Source organism: Mytilus edulis, chromosome 9 (assembly GCF_963676685.1).
Source record: "Mytilus edulis chromosome 9, xbMytEdul2.2, whole genome shotgun sequence".
Classification (NCBI taxonomy): Eukaryota; Metazoa; Mollusca; class Bivalvia; order Mytilida; family Mytilidae; genus Mytilus; species Mytilus edulis.
In genome coordinates this window covers 32,561,398-32,584,847 of record NC_092352.1, presented here as the reverse complement: position 1 = coordinate 32,584,847, position 23,450 = coordinate 32,561,398, and the positions used below count along the sequence as shown (strand labels likewise).

The following is a 23,450-nucleotide window of genomic DNA, read 5'->3' as shown; positions in this document are numbered from 1 at the left end:
TCTTTCAGAAATCATTCAATTTTTTTTGTTCATCAAATCCCCGTATCAGCTAATTTTTGCGATCATGATTTTTGGATGTAAGTAATGATCAGTAATCAGGAAGTAAAACGTCTATCTGACATGAGTATGAATATAAAAGTAAGAAGATGTGGTATGATTGCCAATGAGACAAATACGCCCTATAATTGAGAAAAATTGATGTAAAAATTAGCAACTATGGGTTACCATACGACCTTCAATAATGAGCAAAACCCATACCTCATACTAGTTTCGAGCTATAAAAGACCAAAAATGACAAATGAAAAAGAATTCAACGAGGAAACTGACGGTCTGATTAATGTACAAAACAATGAACCATGCTTTGTACAAGACGACAAGGTTGTTTTTTATATGTGGTATGATTGCCAAAGAGACAACTATCCACGGACCAAAGTTTAATTGAAGTAGATCTGTCAGCAATTATAGTCAACCGTAAAACAATGAGAAAAAACACAGAAATCTATGTATCGCATTCTGATACTTCAGTTTTTCAAAATTATAGGGTTAAATAAAGGGCTATAAGAAAATAAATGGCAAATAAGTATATTATTTAATAAACATTAGAAAAATAAATAGCAAAATACGAAGTTTTATATCAAGTTGAAGGTGTATTTTCTTTGTCTTCAAACATAGTTTTCAACAAAGATTTCTGACTGTCACCAGAACGAAACAGTCTCATCATTAAGGACGGTTTTGCTGGAGAAGACAGGACTTCGTCATCTGCAACATTTGAATCTGAAAAAGATACAATGCAATTTATTTTGTAAATGTTAATTGTTAGAATATATCTTTTATATCTATAATTGTTATAGTTGAATGTCTATAGATACACATTATAAAACATAAATTCTGTTGATTAAGTAAACCGTTACCAATTTCACAAAACGCTTACCAGACTAATTTTCTTGTCCAATTCAGTTTGAAATGTACCTTAGTTTGTTAGGTTTTGAAATCAACATGATAAGTGTAACGGTTTGCCACATGTGACTTTACCATTTTGAGTATTTAACTCAGTTTTGACTTGAAACAATTTTATTTGAATATCTCATAGTTTTCAAATCACTTTAATAGCATTACGACTTACAAAAAAAATATTAAGTACTTTAATTTCAAAATAACTCACCTGGCGTATTTTCTTTTTCTTTCATTTTCAGAAAATCAGGTAGGTTATTTGGATTAAATTCACAAGATTTCTTATGGGATTTTAACATTTGCAACTGTCCAATGAAATCACAGCCCGATTTTCTAAATGGACATGCAACCTGCAATAAGAAATTAGCTAGCGTTTTCAGATGTACCAAATATCATGATGAATAAGTGATCAATGGTGTTCCCTTATACCTCCTTATAAACATAGCAACAAACTTATCACTGGTTTTCTATTTTTTTGGTTCGTTCGAGTACAAATAAGTGACTTCATTACATCACACGAAAACACCTAGGTCTTAGTGGTCTGATAGAAAGTGGGCTCATCAATTATATCACGTAGATATAAGTAGATGTGGTATGAGTGCTTATGAGACAACTCTCCATTCAAGTCACAATTTGTAAAAGTAAACCATTATAGGTAATAAGTACGGTCTTCAACGCGGAGCCTTGGCTCACACCAAACAGTAAGCTATAATTAAAGGCCCCCAAAAATGACAAGTGTAAAACCATTCAAACAGGAAAACCAACGGTTAAATATCTAGTTATATTTAAACGATAAAGGGCAAGGAAATTGCCCATGATTGCAGGATGTATGCGATGTCTAAAACGATGACGTAGCTGGGTCCTGTCTCAATGTTGTGTCTTCAACACCTGCTTTTATTCATGTATATATAAAACAAAAATGACAGTACATGATACAATATGGCAAAAAAAAATATGATTTTTAACTCACCATTTGATCTCCTATAATATTTTCAACGATAAAGTCATGGTGCATTTGGTGTAATTGTAAGCTCTTTCTAAAACAGAAAAAAAAAACCAGAAAAAACTTTTACGGCAATACTTCTGTTATTTCAGCTGCATTTATACAAAACGTCCTCATTCGACAAACAGTAAACAACAATTAATCAGAATGTAAACATTACAAAAATTTCGTGTTTTTTTATGATTATATAAAAATACAGTGCAAAAACAAAACAGACAGTTAAAAAAAAATGAATTCGTGAAGCCATTTTACAGTACTACGGCTGCATAATTATACGGTCTTACCTGTCCTCTGGACAAGTCTTGCTGTTCCGTAACCATGACGTTATGCACTGAAAACAGCAAATGGTAAATAAAAATTAACAAGTAGCAAAATAAGTAAAAACAAAATAGTAGAAAACAAATATAAAAGAAAAATATTTCCCCGAGGTTACTCAACCTCGTCCTTTGATTTAAAAAATATTTCAATGAATAGTTGCTTTTTGGTGATTGTGCATGCAACCAGGTGAACGATATAGACTTTTCTAAAACCATGAGTGGTCATAAAAAGTTTTACTTTAACTATTGAATGTGTATTTCCATCACTTACCGCTTTGCAGAAACTATGACCACATGGAGCTCTGTATGGCTGATTGAAAACGTCCTGACATATGGAACAGAATAAGTGAGAGCTGACGGACTCGGGATTAAGGAAGTATCTATAGAAAAAAGAAAAGGGTGCTCTTCTAAAGTTGCACATACAATAATGCTAATTGCAATGTACGAGTAGAATCGATCCACTGGGTCCAGTCATGTCTAACTTATTGTTTTTTTTACTATCCAATTTTTTTTCTCTTTCTGTGAATATTGAAATAAAAAATGTATCTGATTCAGCATGAAATTTATTTGTAATATCTATGTGCATAATTTTCGAATAATATAAGCCTTGAAGAACATTTGAATCGACTGCAGAAATATGTAAATAATACACATTATATTCATCTGAAGTTTTGTTTTCAACATTGATTTGAAATGATTTGTATGAACAATGTAAATGACTTTTTTTAACAACACGAGTAGTTATTCAGTGAACACTGCATAAGCTTTCGAAGGAAGTCCGACTGGTTAGAGTTTTGTTGTCGATTTTCAGTACACATTTAAATAGCTTGTTTGAGCCAGGACGCCATGTAGGCTTTATTTACATGTTCCCTGAACGTTTATCATACGAAAATGTATGCTTTTTACAATCCTAAAGTGGTCCGTTTTTCTTCTTATTTATTGCACTGTATTGATTTTATAATGGTTCTCAATAAAATGACCATACACACCAATAATACACTGCACACACTATTCAACATGTGCATTTAACTTTCACGAATTGGATAAGGAGGATAGATTATAGATTTTCTTCTAACATTTTATCACCAGGTGTTACTGATGAATGAGTAACACGATGGATGTCACATGTGGAGCAGAAACTGCTTGTCCACCAGGAGTGCATGAGTTCAACCCCGGTTTTTGGTCGGGTTCGTATTGCTCAATCTGCATGTGGTTTTCTGTGTAGTGTTAAAATATTGTCGTCTGTCCTTCTTCGTTTTCGTACTTTGACGTTGTGTTGTCTTTTTTTAATTGATTATGCTTTAAATTGCATCCTTGGTATATTCTATCTTTTAGCAACAACCAACCATTGAAGAGGAGGAGGACAGGGGGGTACCCTTCTCCCTTCTCCCACCCCTCTTCTCCTTTCTCCTACCCCCGTTCTCCTTTCTCCCATTAGAATAAAACATCTCCTTTTGAGATATTTTTTCTTGAAATATTAGAAATTTTTTTAAAAGGAGAGATATTTTATTTTTTCTCCTTTCTCCAACTTTTTCTCCTTTCTCCCAGCCTTCCTCTCCTTTCTCCTACCCCCTTTCTCCTTTCTCCTACCCCCTTTCTCCCTGTCTCCCTAACCCCTGTCCTCTCCCTCATTGAAAATCGCACTATCCTCAGTGGCGGATCCAGGGGGGGGGGGGGGGGGGGGTTCCGGGGGTGCGCACCCCCCCTTTATTTTTGCCGATCAATGCATTTGTATCGGGACATATGTTTTGCACCCCCCCTTTGCCCTGGGTTACCTGGGTTAGCACCCCCCCTTTCGAAAATTCCTGCATCCGCCCCTGATCCTGCAGTGGCGTTGCTTGCCTTCTGTTTATACCGAAGCAGGGGGGTCAGGGGGCGCAGCCCCCTTTAAGCTATAGAGATCTATAGAGGTTTTTACAATTTGAACAAGAAAGAATCGTTAAAAATAGTTGCTGTTCAATGTTATTTCATCATAATAATGTTAATTATATGCCTTACTATCTATACTCAAAGCTATAAAAATAACAAAATACGTGAAGTTATCACATTAGACAACCAATGAAAAGTCAGTTTCCTGACTTGCTAGCAGTTACAGAAAGCAGGAACATATATATTGACATACTGTTCCCAGCAGAAAGCCAGCGCAAATGCCAAATGGCTCCCAATATATTTCCAAGCCGTAGTACACTCTAATATAGTTGGCTGTACCTCACTCTGACATGAGCTAACGTCATATCACAAGAAATCATGACCTTGCTCGGTGGATAGAAGAAATCTGTACAAAATGTTCAATACAGAAAAAACAAACGCAAATATTAAGGTTTATTAAGTAATAAATTTTGTGATGATCATTTATTTGGTCGTAGGTCACGAATCAACGAATTATAGATAATCACCACAAAATGACAGCTCGATTGAACAAACGAATTTCAGGATAAACTAGGAGAAAAACCTATGCTTCATGTAAAGTGTAGCACGGCACTTGTTTTAGTGGTGTATTCCTTCGAAGGTCTTGAAATTATATATTGAATGATTTTAAACTTTTTTTTTATCATTCACGATGAACATGACAACCGGCGAATAACTAAGTAACATTTACTTGATTCTGAAGTCTTCATTATAAATGAACAGTATTTGGTTGATTTTTTTTTTTATATATAAACTGACATTATGTATTAACTAACAGACATGTTTCTCTGGAATTAGTGATTCCTTTAAATATTTTATATTCCCTGCTTGTGAAAACGTACTATGAACTTAAAATAGCGAGAACAAAACTTGAGAACCCCAACATATAAATTATTTTCTGTGCACTATGATATATAGATGCATATTTTGTTTTGTTTGGTACCAGAGTCAATGAACATAGTCGTAGGGGAACATGTCAACGGTTATAAATGAGGGTTTGAATGCTTAGAATGGGATTATCAAATATTTATTTTTTAATCATTGTCGCCATGCATGATTTGATTTTCCTTTATTTTATAACTTAGCACCATTTTAAATCCATATTCTTTTAAATTTAAATTAATTTCAGGGCCGATTTTTCTGTTTTCTTAAAACCTCATATACTAGAAATTATTCTGACACAAAATTAAATAATTTACCTAATTCAATGGTAAAGTGATTTGATCGGGTGACTCGTAAGTTGGATCCTCATCTATTCTACTCACTGTTTTGAATTTCGCTTGCAATGGGGACAAAATAAATCTGTTGTCGATTTCCTTTATCTCTGACAAACTTGAATAACAGAAAACTACCGTAAAGGGTTTTTCCAAGTAGAGGAGGGAAAATTAATTCAAATGTTCCCATAAGTCTTGAATAATTCGTAAAGGGTATGAATCAATAACCGCGTCAACAAGACATAGCCAGTTTGCTGCAATAATCATTTAAAAGAAAATACAGTGAAGGAAATTTTTATTTTTTTTACCGAGGCAGTTGCCTCGGTTAGTTGCCTCTGTTGCCTCAACGTAAGCTACGCCCCTGATCCTGTTTAGGTATTATCGAGTTTATATGGAAAATACAAGTATAACAAAATTGCAAAATTACAAATAACACTTTTCTTTGTGTATGCCTGAAATAGAGGTTACAAATCGCAAATTAATACCTTTCTTCAGGTTCTTCTGGCACTTTCTGTTCTTTCCCTCTCCTTTTAGTCATTGTTGTAAACAGACCCTAAGATAAACGAAAACTGGGTTGACATGATTATATTAAAAGTGATTAGAAAGTTAATGTCATTTCGAACGTCTCTCCATCCAAATAGTTTGGAAATTATCATCATCTTGCACATTGAAGCACATCTGTAACTCTTTAAGAGTTCTGTTGATTGAATGATTGATTGTTGTTTGCTTAAAGTCCAAAGGTTCGTAGGTCACCACGTATACATACCCTCTTTTTCAGTCAGTATAAATTTCCTTCCTTAATCAGGTTCACCCACTCCTGTTTGAGATATTGTTTTCAATAGTTCTCATGGTTCTGGAGTATTTGTCATGCCCACAAATATAAACCATTGAGATCAGAGCATAACACTTTGCTAAGAGAACTAGTATGTCTTTAAACCTATTGAACCACATGTCAGTGTACGTGTCATGCGTGTAGTGAATAAAAAAAACCATACAATGTTGTGTAAAATAAAACTGAATAATGAATTAGTAGTTATCTCACCTACATTTATTTCAATTTGAAAAAACTCAATCACTGACAATCAATCAATCACAGTATCACATCTTTATGAGTCTATTTGAGGGTCTAATATCATTTATTGTATTCTTGTAGACTTTAACATCTAACCAAATTATTAAACGTTTTAATGGCTTGAACAGTTTGCAAATTTTGACAGTTTAAAAAAAAAAAAAAATGAGAAAAGAAATATTCACTCAAAAACTTGTTTTACCTGTCGGACATGTCGAAGATGAAGCTGCATGGGTATTTCTTTCATACATTACTAGAACACACCCGCGAAATCGCGGGCATTCAGAGCGTAGTTTAAAGTATCAGTATGTAAAGTGTTGTTGGAAGAATTTTGTTAAATACAGAATGACTGGAGAATTTCAGCAAAAGTATCATAAGTAATAGGTTATTGGGGACAGGAAAATGTTTTTTTTACCCTCCACCTTTATTTCCAAAGTTCCCAATTTTTGGTTTTCTATCAATTTCAATATGAACATACATTTAGTATGTTATGAACATTTATTTAAGTAAGGAGCCTGTAATTCAGTGGTTGTCGTTTGTTTATGTGTTACATATTTGTTTTTCGTTCATTTTTTGTACATAAATAAGGCCGCTAGTTTTCTCGTTTGCATTGTTTTACATTGTCATTTCGGGGCCTTTTGAAGCTGAGTATGCGGTATGGGCTTTGCTCTTTGTTGAAGGCCGTACGGTAACCCATAATTGTTAATTTCTGTGTCATTTTGGTCTCTTGTGGAGAGTTGTCTCAACATGGCAATCATACCACATCTTCTTTTTTTTTTGTAATCAATGAATTTTGTAAAAGATTTAATGACTGGAGAATTTCAGAAAAAGTATCAAAAGTTCACATGAATAATTTTAGCGCTTATCTGTATATTATGAACATTCATTACTATATAAATAAAGCGTATTTACTTTCAATTCTAAGTTTACTAATCGATCCATGGTGATCATTGATATAGTATACAGACCCTCTCTATTTAATAAACTCTGTGACTGCCGTGGATAGTAAACTTGAAAATGATAGCAGATAAAATTCTGAAAATACACTTTATTCGTAGTATATGTATGTTCAAAGTATACAGAAAAACGCAAACCGGAAGTCTAATCTGACTTAAAATTTCGTACAATGACGGGACAATACCCGGATGCCTTTTGGTGTCAGACCACCAATTAAAAATCCCTATCTGTTCAACCAAATTTTGCAATTTTCACAGCTTTCTAAATATTTTACCTTAAGTTTAACTTCAAGGAAACCAGGTATATCCTGAATTGTACATGTATCACCTTCCTACATGCCAATTTTCAACCAATGTCTTGTAACAAATTTCTGATTTTGAAAAGACAGGTACTACCAAAATAACTCCCGGTTTTCTGGAAATCTTAAATTAGTGTACTATGTAGCGCATTAATCCTGAATTTTTAATGCAAACTCATAGACAAGTGAATTTTGGCTCAAAATGGTCTAAATATATTTCCCTTTCACCAAAAGTTTCATTTCTGCAAATTTGTTGATTAGTTTAAGTAAACAATGACATCAAAAGCACTATTTTGTGTCAAAGTAGGACTACTTTTACATACGTTCTAAATTGGAGGGAGTAATTGGTGGTCTGACACCTAAAGAGCCAAAAAAGTTGCTCAGAAATCTTTGCTTTGCTTTATTCTTAATCCTTAGTCAATTTGAAGTCAGAAACATCCTATCTGAGCATAATGTGACTTATATTACAAATTTCACAGCTCAATTTAAACTGACTGTAATGTATGACTTTGATAGAAAATACTTGAAAATTTCATTTTGGATTACAGGAACATAAACTTTCAATATCAAGATCAGTTTTGTTGATTTTTTTCTTGTTTGTTCTACTTCTTAAAAGACCTTCCACAATTTTTACAATGGGTTAAGTAAAAAATTCAGGGTATTGAAGAGTCAAGGAATATTGACCCCCCTTTTTTACACCTGGTGTAAGTAATGGGACTATTAAATGATCAAAAGTGCAGTCATGGTCATTTAACTGTTTTTTTTTCTATCAGTTGATACAACTTAAGGCATAAAACTTTCATTTGAGATAATAAATGGGATATTTGTGAGTTTTTGCAATGTTTACATCAGGCTGTGTTATCTGCCAAATACATGCTATGACGCAATGATATAAGGGATAAAAATCAAATAATTTCATTAAATCTTGATGACAAGAACTTTTTTTGGTGGTAAAATAACCATGTTTTAATGTTAATACCACAGAAACATATTGCTGTGCATTTATAACAATTTGGGACATTTTTTTATGTGAAAGCATATTGTCAGGGTGGGAAAAGCTAAAAATAGCACAAATTCAGGTCTAAGGCTCTAAATTTGCAATATGTGACTTTTTGCCCCAAAAAAGATTGAAATGTGACTACTATCACTTCATATGATCAGTTAAGTAAAAAAAATCAATTGTTTTCTGAATTTGGGGTTTCACCGCATTTCCCTTAAAGGTGTCAGACCACCAATTAAAAATCCCTATCTGTTCAACCAAATTTTGCAATTTTCACAGCTTTCTAAATATTTTACCTTAAGTTTAACTTCAAGGAAACCAGGTATATCCTGAATTGTACATGTATCACCTTCCTACATGCCAATTTTCAACCAATGTTTAAAGTCTTGTAACAAATTTCTGATTTTGAAAAGACAGGTACTACCAAAATAACTCCCGGTTTTCTGGAAATCTTAAATTAGTGTACTATGTAGCGCATTAATCCTGAATTTTTAATGCAAACTCATAGACAAGTGAATTTTGGCTCAAAATGGTCTAAATATATTTCCCTTTCACCAAAAGTTTCATTTCTGCAAATTTGTTGATTAGTTTAAGTAAACAATGACATCAAAAGCACTATTTTGTGTCAAAGTAGGACTACTTTTACATACGTTCTAAATTGGAGGGAGTAATTGGTGGTCTGACACCTAAAGAGCCAAAAAAGTTGCTCAGAAATCTTTGCTTTGCTTTATTCTTAATCCTTAGTCAATTTGAAGTCAGAAACATCCTATCTGAGCATAATGTGACTTATATTACAAATTTCACAGCTCAATTTAAACTGACTGTAATGTATGACTTTGATAGAAAATACTTGAAAATTTCATTTTGGATTACAGGAACATAAACTTTCAATATCAAGATCAGTTTTGTTGATTTTTTTCTTGTTTGTTCTACTTCTTAAAAGACCTTCCACAATTTTTACAATGGGTTAAGTAAAAAATTCAGGGTATTGAAGAGTCAAGGAATATTGACCCCCCTTTTTTACACCTGGTGTAAGTAATGGGACTATTAAATGATCAAAAGTGCAGTCATGGTCATTTAACTGTTTTTTTTTCTATCAGTTGATACAACTTAAGGCATAAAACTTTCATTTGAGATAATAAATGGGATATTTGTGAGTTTTTGCAATGTTTACATCAGGCTGTGTTATCTGCCAAATACATGCTATGACGCAATGATATAAGGGATAAAAATCAAATAATTTCATTAAATCTTGATGACAAGAACTTTTTTTGGTGGTAAAATAACCATGTTTTAATGTTAATACCACAGAAACATATTGCTGTGCATTTATAACAATTTGGGACATTTTTTTATGTGAAAGCATATTGTCAGGGTGGGAAAAGCTAAAAATAGCACAAATTCAGGTCTAAGGCTCTAAATTTGCAATATGTGACTTTTTGCCCCCAAAAAGATTGAAATGTGACTACTATCACTTCATATGATCAGTTAAGTAAAAAAAATCAATTGTTTTCTGAATTTGGGGTTTCACCGCATTTCCCTTAAAGGTGTCAGACCACCAATTAAAAATCCCTATCTGTTCAACCAAATTTTGCAATTTTCACAGCTTTCTAAATATTTTACCTTAAGTTTAACTTCAAGGAAACCAGGTATATCCTGAATTGTACATGTATCACCTTCCTACATGCCAATTTTCAACCAATGTTTAAAGTCTTGTAACAAATTTCTGATTTTGAAAAGACAGGTACTACCAAAATAACTCCCGGTTTTCTGGAAATCTTAAATTAGTGTACTATGTAGCGCATTAATCCTGAATTTTTAATGCAAACTCATAGACAAGTGAATTTTGGCTCAAAATGGTCTAAATATATTTCCCTTTCACCAAAAGTTTCATTTCTGCAAATTTGTTGATTAGTTTAAGTAAACAATGACATCAAAAGCACTATTTTGTGTCAAAGTAGGACTACTTTTACATACGTTCTAAATTGGAGGGAGTAATTGGTGGTCTGACACCTAAAGAGCCAAAAAAGTTGCTCAGAAATCTTTGCTTTGCTTTATTCTTAATCCTTAGTCAATTTGAAGTCAGAAACATCCTATCTGAGCATAATGTGACTTATATTACAAATTTCACAGCTCAATTTAAACTGACTGTAATGTATGACTTTGATAGAAAATACTTGAAAATTTCATTTTGGATTACAGGAACATAAACTTTCAATATCAAGATCAGTTTTGTTGATTTTTTTCTTGTTTGTTCTACTTCTTAAAAGACCTTCCACAATTTTTACAATGGGTTAAGTAAAAAATTCAGGGTATTGAAGAGTCAAGGAATATTGACCCCCCTTTTTTACACCTGGTGTAAGTAATGGGACTATTAAATGATCAAAAGTGCAGTCATGGTCATTTAACTGTTTTTTTTTCTATCAGTTGATACAACTTAAGGCATAAAACTTTCATTTGAGATAATAAATGGGATATTTGTGAGTTTTTGCAATGTTTACATCAGGCTGTGTTATCTGCCAAATACATGCTATGACGCAATGATATAAGGGATAAAAATCAAATAATTTCATTAAATCTTGATGACAAGAACTTTTTTTGGTGGTAAAATAACCATGTTTTAATGTTAATACCACAGAAACATATTGCTGTGCATTTATAACAATTTGGGACATTTTTTTATGTGAAAGCATATTGTCAGGGTGGGAAAAGCTAAAAATAGCACAAATTCAGGTCTAAGGCTCTAAATTTGCAATATGTGACTTTTTGCCCCCAAAAAGATTGAAATGTGACTACTATCACTTCATATGATCAGTTAAGTAAAAAAAATCAATTGTTTTCTGAATTTGGGGTTTCACCGCATTTCCCTTAAAGGTGTCAGACCACCAATTAAAAATCCCTATCTGTTCAACCAAATTTTGCAATTTTCACAGCTTTCTAAATATTTTACCTTAAGTTTAACTTCAAGGAAACCAGGTATATCCTGAATTGTACATGTATCACCTTCCTACATGCCAATTTTCAACCAATGTTTAAAGTCTTGTAACAAATTTCTGATTTTGAAAAGACAGGTACTACCAAAATAACTCCCGGTTTTCTGGAAATCTTAAATTAGTGTACTATGTAGCGCATTAATCCTGAATTTTTAATGCAAACTCATAGACAAGTGAATTTTGGCTCAAAATGGTCTAAATATATTTCCCTTTCACCAAAAGTTTCATTTCTGCAAATTTGTTGATTAGTTTAAGTAAACAATGACATCAAAAGCACTATTTTGTGTCAAAGTAGGACTACTTTTACATACGTTCTAAATTGGAGGGAGTAATTGGTGGTCTGACACCTAAAGAGCCAAAAAAGTTGCTCAGAAATCTTTGCTTTGCTTTATTCTTAATCCTTAGTCAATTTGAAGTCAGAAACATCCTATCTGAGCATAATGTGACTTATATTACAAATTTCACAGCTCAATTTAAACTGACTGTAATGTATGACTTTGATAGAAAATACTTGAAAATTTCATTTTGGATTACAGGAACATAAACTTTCAATATCAAGATCAGTTTTGTTGATTTTTTTCTTGTTTGTTCTACTTCTTAAAAGACCTTCCACAATTTTTACAATGGGTTAAGTAAAAAATTCAGGGTATTGAAGAGTCAAGGAATATTGACCCCCCTTTTTTACACCTGGTGTAAGTAATGGGACTATTAAATGATCAAAAGTGCAGTCATGGTCATTTAACTGTTTTTTTTTCTATCAGTTGATACAACTTAAGGCATAAAACTTTCATTTGAGATAATAAATGGGATATTTGTGAGTTTTTGCAATGTTTACATCAGGCTGTGTTATCTGCCAAATACATGCTATGACGCAATGATATAAGGGATAAAAATCAAATAATTTCATTAAATCTTGATGACAAGAACTTTTTTTGGTGGTAAAATAACCATGTTTTAATGTTAATACCACAGAAACATATTGCTGTGCATTTATAACAATTTGGGACATTTTTTTATGTGAAAGCATATTGTCAGGGTGGGAAAAGCTAAAAATAGCACAAATTCAGGTCTAAGGCTCTAAATTTGCAATATGTGACTTTTTGCCCCCAAAAAGATTGAAATGTGACTACTATCACTTCATATGATCAGTTAAGTAAAAAAAATCAATTGTTTTCTGAATTTGGGGTTTCACCGCATTTCCCTTAAAGGTGTCAGACCACCAATTAAAAATCCCTATCTGTTCAACCAAATTTTGCAATTTTCACAGCTTTCTAAATATTTTACCTTAAGTTTAACTTCAAGGAAACCAGGTATATCCTGAATTGTACATGTATCACCTTCCTACATGCCAATTTTCAACCAATGTTTAAAGTCTTGTAACAAATTTCTGATTTTGAAAAGACAGGTACTACCAAAATAACTCCCGGTTTTCTGGAAATCTTAAATTAGTGTACTATGTAGCGCATTAATCCTGAATTTTTAATGCAAACTCATAGACAAGTGAATTTTGGCTCAAAATGGTCTAAATATATTTCCCTTTCACCAAAAGTTTCATTTCTGCAAATTTGTTGATTAGTTTAAGTAAACAATGACATCAAAAGCACTATTTTGTGTCAAAGTAGGACTACTTTTACATACGTTCTAAATTGGAGGGAGTAATTGGTGGTCTGACACCTAAAGAGCCAAAAAAGTTGCTCAGAAATCTTTGCTTTGCTTTATTCTTAATCCTTAGTCAATTTGAAGTCTTAAACATCCTATCTGAGCATAATGTGACTTATATTACAAATTTCACAGCTCAATTTAAACTGACTGTAATGTATGACTTTGATAGAAAATACTTGAAAATTTCATTTTGGATTACAGGAACATAAACTTTCAATATCAAGATCAGTTTTGTTGATTTTTTTCTTGTTTGTTCTACTTCTTAAAAGACCTTCCACAATTTTTACAATGGGTTAAGTAAAAAATTCAGGGTATTGAAGAGTCAAGGAATATTGACCCCCCTTTTTTACACCTGGTGTAAGTAATGGGACTATTAAATGATCAAAAGTGCAGTCATGGTCATTTAACTGTTTTTTTTTCTATCAGTTGATACAACTTAAGGCATAAAACTTTCATTTGAGATAATAAATGGGATATTTGTGAGTTTTTGCAATGTTTACATCAGGCTGTGTTATCTGCCAAATACATGCTATGACGCAATGATATAAGGGATAAAAATCAAATAATTTCATTAAATCTTGATGACAAGAACTTTTTTTGGTGGTAAAATAACCATGTTTTAATGTTAATACCACAGAAACATATTGCTGTGCATTTATAACAATTTGGGACATTTTTTTATGTGAAAGCATATTGTCAGGGTGGGAAAAGCTAAAAATAGCACAAATTCAGGTCTAAGGCTCTAAATTTGCAATATGTGACTTTTTGCCCCCAAAAAGATTGAAATGTGACTACTATCACTTCATATGATCAGTTAAGTAAAAAAAATCAATTGTTTTCTGAATTTGGGGTTTCACCGCATTTCCCTTAAAGAGCCAAAAAAGTTGCTCAGAAATCTTTGCTTTGCTTTATTCTTAATCCTTAGTCAATTTGAAGTCAGAAACATCCTATCTGAGCATAATGTGACTTATATTACAAATTTCACAGCTCAATTTAAACTGACTGTAATGTATGACTTTGATAGAAAATACTTGAAAATTTCATTTTGGATTACAGGAACATAAACTTTCAATATCAAGATCAGTTTTGTTGATTTTTTTCTTGTTTGTTCTACTTCTTAAAAGACCTTCCACAATTTTTACAATGGGTTAAGTAAAAAATTCAGGGTATTGAAGAGTCAAGGAATATTGACCCCCCTTTTTTACACCTGGTGTAAGTAATGGGACTATTAAATGATCAAAAGTGCAGTCATGGTCATTTAACTGTTTTTTTTTCTATCAGTTGATACAACTTAAGGCATAAAACTTTCATTTGAGATAATAAATGGGATATTTGTGAGTTTTTGCAATGTTTACATCAGGCTGTGTTATCTGCCAAATACATGCTATGACGCAATGATATAAGGGATAAAAATCAAATAATTTCATTAAATCTTGATGACAAGAACTTTTTTTGGTGGTAAAATAACCATGTTTTAATGTTAATACCACAGAAACATATTGCTGTGCATTTATAACAATTTGGGACATTTTTTTATGTGAAAGCATATTGTCAGGGTGGGAAAAGCTAAAAATAGCACAAATTCAGGTCTAAGGCTCTAAATTTGCAATATGTGACTTTTTGCCCCCAAAAAGATTGAAATGTGACTACTATCACTTCATATGATCAGTTAAGTAAAAAAAATCAATTGTTTTCTGAATTTGGGGTTTCACCGCATTTCCCTTAAAGGTGTCAGACCACCAATTAAAAATCCCTATCTGTTCAACCAAATTTTGCAATTTTCACAGCTTTCTAAATATTTTACCTTAAGTTTAACTTCAAGGAAACCAGGTATATCCTGAATTGTACATGTATCACCTTCCTACATGCCAATTTTCAACCAATGTTTAAAGTCTTGTAACAAATTTCTGATTTTGAAAAGACAGGTACTACCAAAATAACTCCCGGTTTTCTGGAAATCTTAAATTAGTGTACTATGTAGCGCATTAATCCTGAATTTTTAATGCAAACTCATAGACAAGTGAATTTTGGCTCAAAATGGTCTAAATATATTTCCCTTTCACCAAAAGTTTCATTTCTGCAAATTTGTTGATTAGTTTAAGTAAACAATGACATCAAAAGCACTATTTTGTGTCAAAGTAGGACTACTTTTACATACGTTCTAAATTGGAGGGAGTAATTGGTGGTCTGACACCTAAAGAGCCAAAAAAGTTGCTCAGAAATCTTTGCTTTGCTTTATTCTTAATCCTTAGTCAATTTGAAGTCAGAAACATCCTATCTGAGCATAATGTGACTTATATTACAAATTTCACAGCTCAATTTAAACTGACTGTAATGTATGACTTTGATAGAAAATACTTGAAAATTTCATTTTGGATTACAGGAACATAAACTTTCAATATCAAGATCAGTTTTGTTGATCTTTTTCTTGTTTGTTCTACTTCTTAAAAGACCTTCCACAATTTTTACAATGGGTTAAGTAAAAAATTCAGGGTATTGAAGAGTCAAGGAATATTGACCCCCCTTTTTTACACCTGGTGTAAGTAATGGGACTATTAAATGATCAAAAGTGCAGTCATGGTCATTTAACTGTTTTTTTTTCTATCAGTTGATACAACTTAAGGCATAAAACTTTCATTTGAGATAATAAATGGGATATTTGTGAGTTTTTGCAATGTTTACATCAGGCTGTGTTATCTGCCAAATACATGCTATGACGCAATGATATAAGGGATAAAAATCAAATAATTTCATTAAATCTTGATGACAAGAACTTTTTTTGGTGGTAAAATAACCATGTTTTAATGTTAATACCACAGAAACATATTGCTGTGCATTTATAACAATTTGGGACATTTTTTTATGTGAAAGCATATTGTCAGGGTGGGAAAAGCTAAAAATAGCACAAATTCAGGTCTAAGGCTCTAAATTTGCAATATGTGACTTTTTGCCCCCAAAAAGATTGAAATGTGACTACTATCACTTCATATGATCAGTTAAGTAAAAAAAATCAATTGTTTTCTGAATTTGGGGTTTCACCGCATTTCCCTTAAAGGTGTCAGACCACCAATTAAAAATCCCTATCTGTTCAACCAAATTTTGCAATTTTCACAGCTTTCTAAATATTTTACCTTAAGTTTAACTTCAAGGAAACCAGGTATATCCTGAATTGTACATGTATCACCTTCCTACATGCCAATTTTCAACCAATGTTTAAAGTCTTGTAACAAATTTCTGATTTTGAAAAGACAGGTACTACCAAAATAACTCCCGGTTTTCTGGAAATCTTAAATTAGTGTACTATGTAGCGCATTAATCCTGAATTTTTAATGCAAACTCATAGACAAGTGAATTTTGGCTCAAAATGGTCTAAATATATTTCCCTTTCACCAAAAGTTTCATTTCTGCAAATTTGTTGATTAGTTTAAGTAAACAATGACATCAAAAGCACTATTTTGTGTCAAAGTAGGACTACTTTTACATACGTTCTAAATTGGAGGGAGTAATTGGTGGTCTGACACCTAAAGAGCCAAAAAAGTTGCTCAGAAATCTTTGCTTTGCTTTATTCTTAATCCTTAGTCAATTTGAAGTCTTAAACATCCTATCTGAGCATAATGTGACTTATATTACAAATTTCACAGCTCAATTTAAACTGACTGTAATGTATGACTTTGATAGAAAATACTGAAAATTTCATTTTGGATTACAGGAACATAAACTTTCAATATCAAGATCAGTTTTGTTGATTTTTTTCTTGTTTGTTCTACTTCTTAAAAGACCTTCCACAATTTTTACAATGGGTTAAGTAAAAAATTCAGGGTATTGAAGAGTCAAGGAATATTGACCCCCCTTTTTTACACCTGGTGTAAGTAATGGGACTATTAAATGATCAAAAGTGCAGTCATGGTCATTTAACTGTTTTTTTTTTCTATCAGTTGATACAACTTAAGGCATAAAACTTTCATTTGAGATAATAAATGGGATATTTGTGAGTTTTTGCAATGTTTACATCAGGCTGTGTTATCTGCCAAATACATGCTATGACGCAATGATATAAGGGATAAAAATCAAATAATTTCATTAAATCTTGATGACAAGAACTTTTTTTGGTGGTAAAATAACCATGTTTTAATGTTAATACCACAGAAACATATTGCTGTGCATTTATAACAATTTGGGACATTTTTTTATGTGAAAGCATATTGTCAGGGTGGGAAAAGCTAAAAATAGCACAAATTCAGGTCTAAGGCTCTAAATTTGCAATATGTGACTTTTTGCCCCCAAAAAGATTGAAATGTGACTACTATCACTTCATATGATCAGTTAAGTAAAAAAAATCAATTGTTTTCTGAATTTGGGGTTTCACCGCATTTCCCTTAAAGAGCCAAAAAAGTTGCTCAGAAATCTTTGCTTTGCTTTATTCTTAATCCTTAGTCAATTTGAAGTCAGAAACATCCTATCTGAGCATAATGTGACTTATATTACAAATTTCACAGCTCAATTTAAACTGACTGTAATGTATGACTTTGATAGAAAATACTTGAAAATTTCATTTTGGATTACAGGAACATAAACTTTCAATATCAAGATCAGTTTTGTTGATTTTTTTCTTGTTTGTTCTACTTCTTAAAAGACCTTCCACAATTTTTACAATGGGTTAAGTAAAAAATTCAGGGTATTGAAGAGTCAAGGAATATTGACCCCCCTTTTTTACACCTGGTGTAAGTAATGGGACTATTAAATGATCAAAAGTGCAGTCATGGTCATTTAACTGTTTTTTTTTCTATCAGTTGATACAACTTAAGGCATAAAACTTTCATTTGAGATAATAAATGGGATATTTGTGAGTTTTTGCAATGTTTACATCAGGCTGTGTTATCTGCCAAATACATGCTATGACGCAATGATATAAGGGATAAAAATCAAATAATTTCATTAAATCTTGATGACAAGAACTTTTTTTGGTGGTAAAATAACCATGTTTTAATGTTAATACCACAGAAACATATTGCTGTGCATTTATAACAATTTGGGACATTTTTTTATGTGAAAGCATATTGTCAGGGTGGGAAAAGCTAAAAATAGCACAAATTCAGGTCTAAGGCTCTAAATTTGCAATATGTGACTTTTTGCCCCCAAAAAGATTGAAATGTGACTACTATCACTTCATATGATCAGTTAAGTAAAAAAAATCAATTGTTTTCTGAATTTGGGGTTTCACCGCATTTCCCTTAAAGGTGTCAGACCACCAATTAAAAATCCCTATCTGTTCAACCAAATTTTGAAATTTTCACAGCTTTCTAAATATTTTACCTTAAGTTTAACTTCAAGGAAACCAGGTATATCCTGAATTGTACATGTATCACCTTCCTACATGCCAATTTTCAACCAATGTTTAAAGTCTTGTAACAAATTTCTGATTTTGAAAAGACAGGTACTACCAAAATAACTCCCGGTTTTCTGGAAATCTTAAATTAGTGTACTATGTAGCGCATTAATCCTGAATTTTTAATGCAAACTCATAGACAAGTGAATTTTGGCTCAAAATGGTCTAAATATATTTCCCTTTCACCAAAAGTTTCATTTCTGCAAATTTGTTGATTAGTTTAAGTAAACAATGACATCAAAAGCACTATTTTGTGTCAAAGTAGGACTACTTTTACATACGTTCTAAATTGGAGGGAGTAATTGGTGGTCTGACACCTAAAGAGCCAAAAAAGTTGCTCAGAAATCTTTGCTTTGCTTTATTCTTAATCCTTAGTCAATTTGAAGTCTTAAACATCCTATCTGAGCATAATGTGACTTATATTACAAATTTCACAGCTCAATTTAAACTGACTGTAATGTATGACTTTGATAGAAAATACTTGAAAATTTCATTTTGGATTACAGGAACATAAACTTTCAATATCAAGATCAGTTTTGTTGATTTTTTTCTTGTTTGTTCTACTTCTTAAAAGACCTTCCACAATTTTTACAATGGGTTAAGTAAAAAATTCAGGGTATTGAAGAGTCAAGGAATATTGACCCCCCTTTTTTACACCTGGTGTAAGTAATGGGACTATTAAATGATCAAAAGTGCAGTCATGGTCATTTAACTGTTTTTTTTTCTATCAGTTGATACAACTTAAGGCATAAAACTTTCATTTGAGATAATAAATGGGATATTTGTGAGTTTTTGCAATGTTTACATCAGGCTGTGTTATCTGCCAAATACATGCTATGACGCAATGATATAAGGGATAAAAATCAAATAATTTCATTAAATCTTGATGACAAGAACTTTTTTTGGTGGTAAAATAACCATGTTTTAATGTTAATACCACAGAAACATATTGCTGTGCATTTATAACAATTTGGGACATTTTTTTATGTGAAAGCATATTGTCAGGGTGGGAAAAGCTAAAAATAGCACAAATTCAGGTCTAAGGCTCTAAATTTGCAATATGTGACTTTTTGCCCCCAAAAAGATTGAAATGTGACTACTATCACTTCATATGATCAGTTAAGTAAAAAAAATCAATTGTTTTCTGAATTTGGGGTTTCACCGCATTTCCCTTAAAGAGCCAAAAAAGTTGCTCAGAAATCTTTGCTTTGCTTTATTCTTAATCCTTAGTCAATTTGAAGTCAGAAACATCCTATCTGAGCATAATGTGACTTATATTACAAATTTCACAGCTCAATTTAAACTGACTGTAATGTATGACTTTGATAGAAAATACTTGAAAATTTCATTTTGGATTACAGGAACATAAACTTTCAATATCAAGATCAGTTTTGTTGATTTTTTTCTTGTTTGTTCTACTTCTTAAAAGACCTTCCACAATTTTTACAATGGGTTAAGTAAAAAATTCAGGGTATTGAAGAGTCAAGGAATATTGACCCCCCTTTTTTACACCTGGTGTAAGTAATGGGACTATTAAATGATCAAAAGTGCAGTCATGGTCATTTAACTGTTTTTTTTTCTATCAGTTGATACAACTTAAGGCATAAAACTTTCATTTGAGATAATAAATGGGATATTTGTGAGTTTTTGCAATGTTTACATCAGGCTGTGTTATCTGCCAAATACATGCTATGACGCAATGATATAAGGGATAAAAATCAAATAATTTCATTAAATCTTGATGACAAGAACTTTTTTTGGTGGTAAAATAACCATGTTTTAATGTTAATACCACAGAAACATATTGCTGTGCATTTATAACAATTTGGGACATTTTTTTATGTGAAAGCATATTGTCAGGGTGGGAAAAGCTAAAAATAGCACAAATTCAGGTCTAAGGCTCTAAATTTGCAATATGTGACTTTTTGCCCCCAAAAAGATTGAAATGTGACTACTATCACTTCATATGATCAGTTAAGTAAAAAAAATCAATTGTTTTCTGAATTTGGGGTTTCACCGCATTTCCCTTAAAGGTGTCAGACCACCAATTAAAAATCCCTATCTGTTCAACCAAATTTTGCAATTTTCACAGCTTTCTAAATATTTTACCTTAAGTTTAACTTCAAGGAAACCAGGTATATCCTGAATTGTACATGTATCACCTTCCTACATGCCAATTTTCAACCAATGTTTAAAGTCTTGTAACAAATTTCTGATTTTGAAAAGACAGGTACTACCAAAATAACTCCCGGTTTTCTGGAAATCTTAAATTAGTGTACTATGTAGCGCATTAATCCTGAATTTTTAATGCAAACTCATAGACAAGTGAATTTTGGCTCAAAATGGTCTAAATATATTTCCCTTTCACCAAAAGTTTCATTTCTGCAAATTTGTTGATTAGTTTAAGTAAACAATGACATCAAAAGCACTATTTTGTGTCAAAGTAGGACTACTTTTACATACGTTCTAAATTGGAGGGAGTAATTGGTGGTCTGACACCTAAAGAGCCAAAAAAGTTGCTCAGAAATCTTTGCTTTGCTTTATTCTTAATCCTTAGTCAATTTGAAGTCAGAAACATCCTATCTGAGCATAATGTGACTTATATTACAAATTTCACAGCTCAATTTAAACTGACTGTAATGTATGACTTTGATAGAAAATACTTGAAAATTTCATTTTGGATTACAGGAACATAAACTTTCAATATCAAGATCAGTTTTGTTGATTTTTTTCTTGTTTGTTCTACTTCTTAAAAGACCTTCCACAATTTTTACAATGGGTTAAGTAAAAAATTCAGGGTATTGAAGAGTCAAGGAATATTGACCCCCCTTTTTTACACCTGGTGTAAGTAATGGGACTATTAAATGATCAAAAGTGCAGTCATGGTCATTTAACTGTTTTTTTTTCTATCAGTTGATACAACTTAAGGCATAAAACTTTCATTTGAGATAATAAATGGGATATTTGTGAGTTTTTGCAATGTTTACATCAGGCTGTGTTATCTGCCAAATACATGCTATGACGCAATGATATAAGGGATAAAAATCAAATAATTTCATTAAATCTTGATGACAAGAACTTTTTTTGGTGGTAAAATAACCATGTTTTAATGTTAATACCACAGAAACATATTGCTGTGCATTTATAACAATTTGGGACATTTTTTTATGTGAAAGCATATTGTCAGGGTGGGAAAAGCTAAAAATAGCACAAATTCAGGTCTAAGGCTCTAAATTTGCAATATGTGACTTTTTGCCCCCAAAAAGATTGAAATGTGACTACTATCACTTCATATGATCAGTTAAGTAAAAAAAATCAATTGTTTTCTGAATTTGGGGTTTCACCGCATTTCCCTTAAAGAGCCAAAAAAGTTGCTCAGAAATCTTTGCTTTGCTTTATTCTTAATCCTTAGTCAATTTGAAGTCAGAAACATCCTATCTGAGCATAATGTGACTTATATTACAAATTTCACAGCTCAATTTAAACTGACTGTAATGTATGACTTTGATAGAAAATACTTGAAAATTTCATTTTGGATTACAGGAACATAAACTTTCAATATCAAGATCAGTTTTGTTGATTTTTTTCTTGTTTGTTCTACTTCTTAAAAGACCTTCCACAATTTTTACAATGGGTTAAGTAAAAAATTCAGGGTATTGAAGAGTCAAGGAATATTGACCCCCCTTTTTTACACCTGGTGTAAGTAATGGGACTATTAAATGATCAAAAGTGCAGTCATGGTCATTTAACTGTTTTTTTTTCTATCAGTTGATACAACTTAAGGCATAAAACTTTCATTTGAGATAATAAATGGGATATTTGTGAGTTTTTGCAATGTTTACATCAGGCTGTGTTATCTGCCAAATACATGCTATGACGCAATGATATAAGGGATAAAAATCAAATAATTTCATTAAATCTTGATGACAAGAACTTTTTTTGGTGGTAAAATAACCATGTTTTAATGTTAATACCACAGAAACATATTGCTGTGCATTTATAACAATTTGGGACATTTTTTTATGTGAAAGCATATTGTCAGGGTGGGAAAAGCTAAAAATAGCACAAATTCAGGTCTAAGGCTCTAAATTTGCAATATGTGACTTTTTGCCCCCAAAAAGATTGAAATGTGACTACTATCACTTCATATGATCAGTTAAGTAAAAAAAATCAATTGTTTTCTGAATTTGGGGTTTCACCGCATTTCCCTTAAAGGTGTCAGACCACCAATTAAAAATCCCTATCTGTTCAACCAAATTTTGCAATTTTCACAGCTTTCTAAATATTTTACCTTAAGTTTAACTTCAAGGAAACCAGGTATATCCTGAATTGTACATGTATCACCTTCCTACATGCCAATTTTCAACCAATGTTTAAAGTCTTGTAACAAATTTCTGATTTTGAAAAGACAGGTACTACCAAAATAACTCCCGGTTTTCTGGAAATCTTAAATTAGTGTACTATGTAGCGCATTAATCCTGAATTTTTAATGCAAACTCATAGACAAGTGAATTTTGGCTCAAAATGGTCTAAATATATTTCCCTTTCACCAAAAGTTTCATTTCTGCAAATTTGTTGATTAGTTTAAGTAAACAATGACATCAAAAGCACTATTTTGTGTCAAAGTAGGACTACTTTTACATACGTTCTAAATTGGAGGGAGTAATTGGTGGTCTGACACCTAAAGAGCCA

At 32.0% G+C, this 23,450-nt stretch overlaps 1 protein-coding gene across 2 annotated transcripts in view; it reads right to left on the bottom strand.

Annotated features, from left to right (window-relative positions):
• The window catches only part of LOC139488168 (uncharacterized), a 45,362-nt gene that overhangs the window by 7,511 nt on the left and 14,401 nt on the right, over positions 1 to 23,450 (bottom strand). For both annotated transcript variants that reach the window (XM_071273602.1, XM_071273603.1), the window contains exons 2-5: positions 5,879 to 5,946; positions 2,543 to 2,651; positions 2,239 to 2,285; positions 1,922 to 1,988 (exon numbers count right to left, since the gene is read on the bottom strand). In XM_071273602.1, the coding sequence (XP_071129703.1) occupies positions 1,922 to 1,988; positions 2,239 to 2,285; positions 2,543 to 2,651; positions 5,879 to 5,946 (291 nt within the window). The remainder of the gene's footprint in view (positions 1 to 1,921; positions 1,989 to 2,238; positions 2,286 to 2,542; positions 2,652 to 5,878; positions 5,947 to 23,450) is intronic.